Raw genomic sequence first — 12,571 nt, forward strand, 5'->3', positions numbered from 1 at the left:
CTCCCAAATTGCTGGGATTACAGGCATGAGCCACTGCGCCCGGCGTAAAATTCTAAGACGTCTATTGCACTCTTCTGCAGTAAGGTTGCCAGTCATAAATTAGTCAACTTGAGTCCCGTTCCTCATAATCCGAAAGTGTTAACTGAAGGATTCTATATATTATAAAACTCTGTGGAAAATGGCCATTATTCACCCAGATGTCCACTGGAAGGAGAGGCTTGAAACACTGTATTTCATAGGTGTGGTGGTATTTCGAAAGATAGCTTTTAAAAAATTAATAAACCGGCCAGACGCTGTGGCTCACGCCTGTAATCCCAGAACTTTGGGAGGCCGAGGCGGGAGGATCACAAGGTCAGGAGATTGAGACCATCCTGGCTAACATGGTGAAACCCCGTCTCTACTAAAAATACAAAAATTAGCTGGGTGTGGCGGCATGCGCCTGTAGTCCCAGCTGCTGGGGAGGCTGAGGCAGGAGAATGGCGTGAACCCAGGAGGCGGAGCTTGCAGTGAGCTGAGATTGTGCCACTGCACTCCAGCCTGGGCGACAGAGCAAGACTCCGTCTCAAAAAAAAAAAAAAAAAAAAAAAATTAATAGACCACGAATCTTCCTCAAATATGAAAAAGAAACAGTTACTAAAAGAAAATAGAGATTCTTCCTTCTGTAGCCAGTTATGAAATTTAAAATAATTGCAAATAAAAATACTATACATGCATGGAGGCAATAAAATATTATGATGAGGAGCAGATGTGCAGTGAACAGAACTAGGTTAACGTGCAAGCTCTTCATGTGCTCTTGAGCAAGTCGAATACCTACTCTGCACTTCCTTCATCTGTACAATGAGTGCAATATTTCCAATTGTTAGGCTCTTTTGAGAATTTAATAAAATAATGCCTGACATGTAGGATACATTTAATCAATATTATTAAGTAATTAAATATGTGCTGGGCATGGTGGCTCATGCCTGTAATCCCAGCACTTTGGGAGGCCGAGGCAGGCGGATCACCTGAGGTCAGGAGTTCGAGACTTGCCTGGCCAACATGGCAAAACCTTGTCTCTACTAAAAATACAAAAATTAGCCCGGCATGGTGGTGTATGCCTGTAATCCCAGCTACTTGGGAGGCTGAGGCAGGAAAATTGCCTCAACCCGGGAGGTGGAGGTTGCAGTGAGCTGAGATGGAGCCACTGCACTCTAGCCTGGGCAACAGAGAGAGACCCTGTCTCAAAATAAAAAATAAAAAGATTATATATATATATATATATGAATACACCCAAACACAAATCTAATAGCCACAAAAACATTCTTAGCTATCTATTTCTCCTGATACCATGGAGCCTGTATAACATGGAAAGAATGAAACAAGTTATTCACTACTACCAGTCATAAATGTTTATCACCCATACACATACTAGTTGCTGAGAAATCAGACCATAAATTTAAAAAGCAATTAAAAAAAAAAATCTAGCAGGCCAGAGAGGTTCTTTCCTTTGAAAACCATTCTTCTGTGGAAATAGCTGACAAATTCACGCAATACATTTATAAACATTTTAGGAAAACCAACAGCACAGATATTTTAACTAATCCTACTCTTTCTAATCCTAAAAATAAATTACATAAATGACATATATGTATAAATTTTGGTTCTGTGAACTTGGATTAGTCTCTAAGAAACAAAGAGCATAGGCACGGCATAGTGGCTCACGCCTGTAATCTCAGCACTTTGGGAAGCCAAGGCAGGCAGATCACTTGAGGTCAGGAGTTCGAGACCAGCCTGGCCAACATGGTGAAACCCTGTCTCTACTAAAAATACAAAAATTAGCCGGGCATGGTGGCGCGTGCCTGTAATCCCAGCGACTCGGGAGGCAGAGGCAGGAGAATCGTTTGAATCCGGGAGGCAGAGGTTGCAGTGGGCTGAGATCGCGCCACTGCACTCCAGCCTGGGCGACAGAGCAAGACTCGGTCTCGGGGGGAAAAAAAGAAAAGAAAGAAACAAAGAGCATCCGCTTTCCACCTTTCACACACAACACAGCCAATTAAATCAAAAGATTCCACTATCATAGCATAATACCCCTTGAGTTTTCAGGCAGATAAGACACTCAGACACACCTTGCTTGTTATAGAACAGGCCCAAATGAGACACAATAAAACGATGATTCCATGTTAGGAATTCCCTACCAACCATATCCTCCTCTTTTTGGTGACTAGATTGTAAAATAAGTCAATTAAGAGTTCACAACGGAAGTGCTGAAGCAACCGCAAATCCAGACACAAAAATACAGTGGAACGTATTCGCATCTCAAGCACGTCCAAATGTCTCGGCCAATGCGATCCGATCACTGCCGTTTCCAGAAACACACAGTAATGGCTTTTAATTCATTTCTATAAATGTTCATTGTGCGTAAAGCCAAACTGCACGCAAAACCGCAAAACACAAAAGATCCCTCGCATGCCGTTTATAGCCAGAAGATAGGCCATCCTCTCTGCGCCCTACCCCAGAAAGCTCTCCTTACGGCAGTAAAAATTTGATGACACCCCATGCTACCTACACATCAAAATGTCATCCCACAAAGTGGAAGGGGAGCAGTGTCAGCATCCGTTGGCCTCCATGAAACGACACTGCCAGTATTCCCACCTCTAGGCAAACACGAACCCAAGTGAAGTCGATGGAAAGTTCCCACCAACCAGGCATATTTGGTTCCCTTCTGCCCCCAAGGCCAAGCAGCTCAACTGATGAGATCTGCTGTTGCACCTGCCACGGCTCTGAACCCGGGATGCTTGGCGACCCCCGGGCACACGAAAAGGCCCTGCGGCCTAACGCGCCAGTGACCCTTCACCGAGAGTGCATGGAGGGCCGCTGGAGCATCCCTCTCGCTGTCCACAGCGCCCGCTTCCCTGACAAAGGCCCCGTGTCAATCCATCCGAGACACAACACAGAGAAGTTGCTGGATTGCCCATCGCGGACCCGCAGCTGCCACTACCCTCTCCCGGAAAAAAACCAAACCAAACCAAACAAAAAAAACAGAACTAGGGAAGAAAAGGATGGGAGGGTACACAGCGTGAAAATCAAAATGTTCCCAAAGCTAAGCAACCTGGGTGTGCCCTGGAAGTGGGTCCTGGGGGCCCGTGGGGGAGGGGAGGGAGGGCCCGGGTGGTGGCGGTGGCTCCTCTGGGGCATGAAGGCCGAGCCAGGCGCTAGCCTAATAAAATGCCGGGTGTCGGAACGCTCAAAAGAAAACCACAAATGAAATCCCCTGTGGGCGCCAGGCCCCGAGGAGGGAGGGAGGGAGAGCGGGGCGGGCGGTCCGCAGACCTGCGGCCGCGGCCCCACCTGCCCGCCCGGCGCCCACACACACCTGCCCCGGCAGCCGCCGGGAGGCGAGGCCGCGGCTGAGGCGAGGAGGGGGCCCGACCCGGGGGTGCCGGGTGAGTGGGCCAGTCCGATGGCGGGGGCCGGGGGCCGCCTCGCTCACCTCCAGGTCGGTGTCCGCGGCCTCTGGGGCCCCGAGGATCTCGCTGGGCAGCTCGGCCAGGTCGGTGACCCGGATCAGCCCGTCGTGCAGGAAGATGGTCTCCTCCTTCACCGAGAGCCACTGCGCCGAGTCAGCGGCCGCCGCCGCCGCCGCCGCCGCGGCCGCCGACGAGCCCATGGCCCCGGCTGAAGGCTTGGCGCTGAGGAGCAGACGCCCGGCCGGGGGAAACGGAGCAGGAGCCGCCGCGATCACCAGTCCATGGCAGCGGCCGCCGCGCCCGCCAGCGGCGCCCCACTTGCTGCCTCGCCCGTGCAACTCCGCCCTAGGCGGTCCGAGTCGCCATACCCCCGACCCCGGCCCGGGAGACCCCGGCCCTGCCGCCGCCGCCGCCGCCGCCGCCCTCAGGAGCAGGATCCGCCTCTGCCGCTCGGCAACCAACTGTCAGTGAGACGCCATGTTGGGGGCGGGGCTCCCGGCATGCCTCGCGGAGCGGACAATACAGGCCCCGCCCGCCGCTCCGCCCACCGCTCCGCGGACCAGGCCACCCGGGTGGCCTGGACGTCCGCCTAGCCCTTCGCTGCCGCCTGCCCTCGGCCTGACCTCCGCCGGCCCCTTCTCCCCCTGGCCATTCAGGGTAGCCCTGGCTTTGCAGCGCGCCAGGGAAGAGGACGCCGCTTCCCCCGTCCTGTCCCTGATACTCAGGTGTGCACCCCTTGCTCGGGCCCGCGCCCCCACCCTGGGCAGAGCATAGAGATCACTCCTTGTTTTCACGTTTAAATGAGATGCAAGCAAAAGGCTGGCGCAGAATAGGCGCTGCACACTTGTTCATAAGCACTTGGTAGAATCACATAGTAGATGATTAATATTGACTGAAAAGTCTAGTACCCAGTAAGCACTCAAAACCTGGTGAAAATAAAGCGTCTGTCCACAATGCTTGGTGCTCAATGCCCGACACTTAATATGTGCTCCATGAGTGGCAATTCTAATTATTGCTATGTTCGTTCCATCAGTGTTCCACACTAATTGACATATACCTTAAAAATATGCTCACTAGGCCGGGTGCGGTGGCTCACACCTGTAATCCCAGCACTTTGGGAGGTCAAGGCAGAAGGACTGCTTGAGCCCAGAAGTTTGAGGCCAGCCTGGGCAACATAGGGAGACTCCATCTCTACAAAAAATAAAAATTAGCGGGGCAGGGTGGCAAGCGTCTGTAGTCCAGCTACTCGGGAGGCTGAGGCAAGAGGATCTCTTGAACTCAGGAGGTGGAGGCTGCAGTGAGCTATTATCTTGCCACTGCACTCCAGCCCGGGCGACAGAGGGAGACCCCATCCCTCCCTCCCCACCAAAAATATATATATGCCCACCAGTGCCATTTTATAAAAGCAAGAAAGGAAAACTATATGTATAAAGAAAAATGCATGAACAAATACACACCAGATGTTTAAGGTGAGTTGCCATGGGAGTGTGGGGCTGGTCTGGAACTACTGAGATGAGATTGTTCTCTATTACTTGTATATTTTTATCACTTAAAAAATAATAAAACAGGCCAGGCACAGTGGCTTACACCTGTAATCCCAGCACTTTGGGAGGCCAAGGTGGGCAGATCACCTGAGGTCAGGAGTTCGAGACCAGCCTGGTCAACATGATGAAACCCTGTCTCTACTAAAAAAAATACACAAATTAGCCAGGAATGGTTGCACATGCCTGTAGTCCCAGATACTCAGGAGGCTGAGGCAGGAGAATAGCTGGAACCCAGGAGGCGGAGGTTGCAGTGAGCCGAGATCATGCCACTGCACTCCAGCCTGGGCAACAGAGCAAGACTCCATCTCAAAAAAAAAAAAAAATAATAATAATAATAACAATAACAGGAGAACATTAAGGTGCATACCCTTTGATCCAGCAATTCAACTTTGAGGAAGTTGTCTGAAGGAAATAATCAGACTCGTAGTCAAGGATGGATATACAGGGTTGTGTAGCTCAATATTGTTTACAAAAGGAAAAACTTATCAATCTAGATGTCCAACAATATGGGGCTGGTTAACTAAAATATGATATATCCATAAGATGGAATATTATGGCCGGGCACAGTGGCTCACATGGGTAATCCCAACACTTTGGGAGGCCAAGGCTGGCAGATCTCTTGAGCCCAGAAGCTCGAGACCCCCTTGGGCAACATGACAAAACCCCGTCACTACAAAAAATACAAAAATTAGCCAGGCGTGGTGGTGCACACCCATAGTCCCAGCTACTCAGGAGGCTGAAGCAGGAAGATCGTTTGAGCCCAGAAGGCAGAAGTTGCAGTGATTCAGCTAAGATTATGCCACTGCACTCCAGCCTGGGCAACAGAGTAAGACCCTGTCTCAAAAAAGAAGAAAAGAAGAGGAAGAGGAGGAAGAAGAGAACAATAAATCCAGCAGTTCAGAGTTGATCAGAACCATGGAAACAATAAAACAGGCAAGTGTAATGGAATGGCCATTTCATCAAATCCTCCCAAATGTCTGAGAGGGGGAGTATTATTATTCCTACTTTCAGCTGGGAAGTCAAGACTCAGTTAGATACTTTGCTCAATGTCACAAAGCCAGTAAACATCAAAGCTCAGATGTAAACCCAGGTCTGTCTGATTTTACAACTTCAGCTTCCTTATTTTGACTGTAAGAAAACTCCTTCATTGCTTTTTTTTTTTTTTTTTTTGAGACGGAGTCTTGCTCTGTTGCCCAGGCTGGAGTGCAATGGCATGATCTCGGCTCACTGCAACCTCTTGACTCACTGCAACCTCCGCCTCCTGGTTTCAAGTGATTCTCCTGCTTCAGCCTCCCGAGTAGCTGGGATTACAGGCGTGCACCACCATGCCTGGCTAATTTTTGTATTTTTAGTAGAGACGGGGTTTTACCATGTCGGTCAGGCTGGTCTCGAACTCCTGACCTCGTGATCTACCCGCCTCGGCCTCCCAAAGTGCTGGGATTACAGGTGTGAGCCACCGCGCCCGGCCCTTCATTCCCTTTTCCAAACCTAATGACAACTATCTATCACAATTAAAAATATATATATAGGCTGGATGTGGTGGCTTGCACCTGTAATCCCAGCATTTTGGGAGGCTGAGGCAGGCAGATCACCTGCGGTCAGGAGTTCGAGAGCAGCGTGGCCAACATGGCAAAACCCTTTCTCTACTAAAAAATATATAAAAATTAGCCAGGTGTGGTGGCATGCACCTGTAGTCCCAGCTACTCAGGAGGCTGAGGCAGGAGAATCACTTGAACCCAGGAGGCGGAGGTTGCGGTGAGCCGAGATAGCGCCATTGCACTCCAGCCTGGGCAACAAGAGTGAAACGCTGTCTCTAAATAAATAAATAAATAAATAAACAAGCAAAATTAGGTGAGCATGGTGATGTGCAGCTGTAGTCCTAGCTACTTAGAAGGCTGAGGTGGGAGGATTGCTTGAGCCCAGGAGGTTGAAGCTGCAATGAGCCATGGTTGTGTCATTGCACTCTAGCCTGGGTGACAGAGAGAGACCCTGTCTCTATTATTTATTTTATTTTTTTTTTTTTGAGACAGAGTCTTGCTCTGTCACCCAGGCTGGAGTGCAGTAGTGCAATCTTGGCTCACTGCAACCTCCATCTCCTGGGTTCAAGTGATTCTCCTGCCTTAGCCTCCTGAGTAGCTGGGATTACAGGCATGTACCACCACGCCCGGCCAATTTTGTATTTTTAGTAGAGGCGGGGTTTCACCATGTTGGTCAGGCTGGTCTCAAAGTCCTGACCTCAGGTGATCCACCCACCTCAGCCTCCCAAAGTGCTGGGATTACAGGCATGAGCCACTGCGCCTGGCCCATTTTATTTTATTTATTTATTTTGAGATGGAGTTTCACTCTGTCACCCAGGCTGGAGTGCAATGGCTAGATCTTGGCTCACTGCAACCTCCGCCTCCCAGGTTCAAGTGATTCTCCTGGTTCAGCCTCCCGAGTAGTTGGGATTACAGGCACCCACCACCACACCCGGCTAACTTTCGTATGTTTAGTAGAGATAGGGTTTCACCATGTTGGCCAGGCTGGTATTTTTTCATTTAAAAAAAATTTTTTTTGGAGATGGGCTCTGCCTGTGTTGCCTAGGCTGATCTCCAACTCCTAGCCTCACGTGATATTCACACCTTGGCCTCCCCAAAGCACTGGGATTACAGGCATGAGCCACTATGACCGGCCCATCACAATTTTTAAATGCTTAGATTCAGGACTCTAACCATCTTAAATCGTTCAGATAAAATTTCTTCTATACTTAGTCTTATTTCTTCTACTCTTAATGATGTTTTAAGATCAGGAGTCAAGGTGCCCAGGAACTCTTGTCCTTCAGCCTAAGTGATGAAAACAGCACAGATCTAGGGCTTAAAGTCTTTAGACTGCATAATGAATAGTTAGTTAATATTTTAGCAACAGTAATTAGTCATAGGACTGCATGGCTGCCACTGCACCATGATGAGGCAGCTGATGAATTAATATTTATAGAACCCCCTCCGGAAAGGAGACCATTTAGTAGGGATTTCTAGAACAGATCAGCAAGACAAAGAAAATGCCTGGTCAAAAGAACTTTAGGTTGGAAGCTACGAGGAAGAGAATCTGTATCTAGTCTAGACAACACACACGTACACACACAAGACATTCATTTATAGGAAGGAAAGATTTATGGCTTATGACTTCTTTTCTTTGGAATCGTCATTTCTACTCTTCTATTCAAGAATGGGGGATCAGGATGGGAAAAGGAGCAAGAGAAAGTGTTGGCTGGGCAACCCTAAGTTAGAAGCAAAGAAATATGAGGAAAATAGGAAGAATAGCTATGACTAGGTTGGACCTTAGTTACTCCTGGGAGGCATCTCCCCAAGAGGGAGCAGCAGGCTTGTTGATGGAGATCATCTCCCTCCTGCCCCAGCTGCTGACGTGATACTCGCTAGCCCTGGCTCAAGCTGGGGCCCCTCTGGGATTTTGCAATATCTCTCCCTTCTGCTGGCTTTTCTATACCAGCTGACTGTCTAAAATGACTTTGTAATCCTTCCTGGGTCCAAAAATATGTGAGTGTGGTGTGAAGATAAGTGGTCCTTGATAAACTTTATTAGAGCTTAAAGGTGGTTTTAGATGAGGCAGCCATGTTAATTTTTAAGGCCTTTCAAAACACCAAGGAAAAAATACACACACACACACACACACACACACACACACACACAGAACCTATGGGGGAGATTGATTATTTCCGTCTTACTAATTACAGTCTCAAAGAGGAAACACACACACCTACTCAAAATCTTTTTTCCAAGTGTTCTGGTAGGCCCTGTTCATATTTTTATTTCAAAGAAGATTATTTTGGCTCATGGGTGGATCTATGTGGTAACAGGGAAAAGAAATCAGATGAAAGAGATATTTGAAAACGAGGAGGGGGAAATTCTCCTTGGAGCACCACTGAATTGCTAAAACTAAAGGACGGGTCTCCACATTGATGAAAAGCCAGAAGATGAAGCAGCATTAAATGCCTTTCTCATTTGAAAAGATCATCAGCAGCAGGGAGCTCTGAAAGATGCTATGTCCTCCATCGCCACCTTGTGTGCATCACAGGCCTTGCTGCACTGGGATTTGTAGTTCTGACTTGGAAATTTGCTAACATTCGTCTCCTGCAAAAAAATTAGATTAAGAAAAAGTTGTGGCCGGGCGCGGTGGCTCACGCCTGTAATCCCAGCACTTTGGAAGGCCGAGGCGGGTGGATCACGAGGTCAGGAGATAGAGACCATCCTGGCTAACACGGTGAAACTCCGTCTCTACTAAAAATACTAGCCGTGCGCAGTGGCAGGCGCCTGTAGTCCCAGCTACTCGGGAGGCTGAGGCGGGAGAATGGCGTGAACCCAGGAGGCGGAGCTTGCGGTGAGCCGAGATCGCGCCACTGCACTCCAGTCTGGGCAACAGAGCGAGACTCCGTCTCACAAAAACACAAAAAAACAAAAACAAAAAGTTATGGCTCATGCCTGTAATCCCAGCGCTTTGGGAAGCCGAGGTGGGCGGATCACCTGAAGTCAGGAGTTCGAGACCAGCCTGGCCAACAGGGCAAAACCCCATCTCTACTAAAATTACAAAATTAGCCAGGTGTGGTGGTGCGCGCCTGTAATCCCAGTTACCCAGTTACCAGGAGGCTGAGGCATGAGAATCACTTGAACCCGGGAGATGAATGATGCAGCGAGCCGAGATTACGCCACTGCACTCCAGCCTGGGCAACCTAACGAGTCCATCTCAAAAAATAAAAATAAAAATAAAAATAAAAAAGTTGTTAGCACAAAGGAAAAGTGGACAAAAGATATTATTGAAGAGTTTTCACTCAAGGAAAAGCAAACACTGTACGTTTTTGTTCCTTCAGTATTCATTAAATGCCTACTCTGTGCCAGGCAGAGTTAGGTTTGAGGATCGAGTTCCCAAGGAGACTGGCAGCTTCCCTTTCTCATGAAAGACAGGGAGGCTGCTTGGAAGGAATCATTCCAACGGGGATGAGAAGTCCGGGCACCTAGTCTGGGGGTGAGGTTCCCGGAAGATGTTGAGTTTAAAGCTGGTAACTGCTACGTATGAGTTAATGAATGTGAGGATGGTGGGGGAAACTTCAATAGTGTTATTCACCAAAAAAAGCACATGCAATGCAGTGTGGTGTTTGAATCATGGACTGCTTGGATTTGGTCCCAGATCTTTTGCGTGTTACCATGAAGAAGTAATTCCACCTACCTGTTTCCCAGTTTTCTGGGATGATAGTGGTGGTATCTACCTTCATAAGTAAGCAAGGTTGGTTCCTTCTGAGGATTTTTTGTTTGTTTCTTTGTTTGTTTGTTTGAGACAGGGTCTCAGTCTGTTTCCTAGGCTGGAGTGCAGTGGTGCGATCTCAACTCACTGCAACTTCTGCCTCCCACGCTCAAGTGATCCTCCCGCCTCAGCCTTCTGAGTAGCTGGGACCATGGGCATGCACCACCATGCCTGGCTAATTTTTGTATTTTTTTGTAGAGACAGGGTTTTGCCATGTTGCTCAGGCTAGTCTCGAACTCCTGAGCTCAAGCAACTGCCCACCTCTGCCTCCCAAAGTGATAGGATTAGAGGTGTGAGCCACCACACCTGGCCCTTCTGAGAGTTTTGAAAGAAGAATCTATTCCAGACCTCTCTCCATGGCTTGTAGATGACCATAGTCTTCCTATGTCTCTGTATATTGTCTTCCCTTGGTGTGTGTCTGTGTCCAAATTTTTTCGTCTCTCTCTTTTTTTTTTTTTTTTTTTTTGTGAGACAAGGTCTCACTTTGTTGCTGGAGTGCAGTGGCACGATCACGGCTCACTGCAGTCTCAGCCTGCTAGGCTCAAGTGAACCTCCCTCTTCAGCCTCCCTAGTAGCCGGGACTACAGGCATGTGCCACCACACCTGGCTAATTTTTTTTTTAAAGATGGGGTCTTGCTGTGTTGCCCAGGCTTGCCTACAACTGCTGGACTCAAGAAGTCCTCCCGCCTTGACCTCCCAAAGTGCTGGGATTACAAGCATGAGTCACCACACCTGGCCCAAATTTTCTCTTTTTACAAGAACATTAGTCATATTGGATTGGGCCCGCATCTTAAGGACTTCATTTTAACTTGATTCTCTCTCTCTCTGAAGACCCTGTCTCCAAATAACATTACATCCTGAGGTACTGAGGGTTAGGACTTCATCATGTAAATTTTCAAAGGGACACAGTTCAGCCCATAACAGAAATGGAGCTATGATTCCCTGAGATAGGAAGTATTAGGGAAGAAACGTGTGGGGAAGGAGGGCAGAGAACCAAGAATTGGAAAGAAAAACAGTTAAAGTCATGAGACTATTCATTTATAATGATTTACATTTTATGGGATCTAATTAAACTAAAGAGCTTCTGCACAGCAAAAGAAACTACCATCAGAGTGAACAGGCAACCTACAGAATGGGAGAAAATTTTTGCAATCTACTCATCTGACAAAGGGCTAATATCCAGAGTCTACAAAGAACTCAAACAAATTTACAAGAAAAAAACAACCCCATCAACAAGTGGGCGAAGGATATGAACAGACAGTTCTCAAAAGAAGACATTTATGCAGCCAACAGACACATGAAAAAATGCTCATCATCACTGGCCATCAGAGAAACGCAAATCAAAACCACAATGAGATACCATCTCACACCAGTTAGAATGGCGATCATTAAAAAGTCAGGAAACAACAGGTGCTGGAGAGGATGTAGAGAAATAGGAACACTTTTACACTGTTGGTGGGACTGTAAACTAGTTTGACCATTGTGGAAGACAGTGTGGTGATTCCTCAGGGATCTAGAACTAGAAATACCATTTGACCCAGCCATCCCATTACTGGGTATATACCCAAAGGATTATAAGTCATGCTGCTATAAAGACACATGCACACGTATGTTTGTTGTGGCACTATTCACAATAGCAAAGACTTGGAACCAACCCAAATGCCCATCAATGATAGACTGGATTAAGAAAATGTGGCACATATACACCATGGAATACTATGCAGCCATAAAAAATGATGAGTTCATGTCCTTTGTAGGGACTTGGATGAAGCTGGAAACCATCATTCTCAGCAAACTATTGCAAGGACAAAAAACCAAACACCACATGTTCTCACTCATAGGTGGGAACTGAACAACGAGAACACTTGGACACAGGAAGGGGAACATCACACACTGGGGCCTGTTGTGGAGTGGGGGGAGGGGGGAGGGATAGCATTAGGAGACATACCTAATGTAAATGATGAGTTAATGGGTGCAGCACACCAACATGGCAAATGTATACATATGTAACAAACCTGCACGTTGTGCACGTGTACCCTAGAACTTAAAGTATAATAATTAAAAAAAATATATATATATATAAAGATTTACATTTTAAAATAAAATAGGCTGGCTGTGGTGGCTCAAGCCTGTAATCCCAGCACTTTGGGAGGCTGAGGCGGGCAGATTACTTGAGGTCAGGAGTTGAAGACCAGCCTGGCCAACATGGTGAAACCTCGTTTCTACTAAAAATACAAAAATTAGCTGGGTGTGGTGGTGCACATTTGTAATCCCAGCTACTTGGGAGGC

General features: G+C 47.7%; 1 protein-coding gene across 21 annotated transcripts in view; it reads right to left on the reverse strand.

The window, feature by feature from the left end:
- HECTD4 (HECT domain E3 ubiquitin protein ligase 4) overlaps window positions 1-3,943 on the reverse strand; it is a 222,107-nt gene extending 218,164 nt beyond the window's left edge. For 20 of the 21 annotated variants that reach the window (XR_010147786.1, XR_010147785.1, XR_010147784.1 and 17 more), the window contains exon 1: window positions 3,470-3,943. Coding sequence is in view for 18 of the 21 variants with exons in the window: in XM_016924278.4 (XP_016779767.1) it covers window positions 3,470-3,646 (177 nt within the window). In the remaining 3 variants the exon portion in view is untranslated. The remainder of the gene's footprint in view (window positions 1-3,469) is intronic. The other variant, XM_009426289.5, reaches the window with a different exon arrangement.
- Window positions 3,944-12,571: the final 8,628 nt, after the last annotated feature.

The sequence above is a fragment of the Pan troglodytes genome, chromosome 10 (genome assembly GCF_028858775.2).
Source record: "Pan troglodytes isolate AG18354 chromosome 10, NHGRI_mPanTro3-v2.0_pri, whole genome shotgun sequence".
Lineage (NCBI taxonomy): Eukaryota > Metazoa > Chordata > Mammalia > Primates > Hominidae > Pan > Pan troglodytes.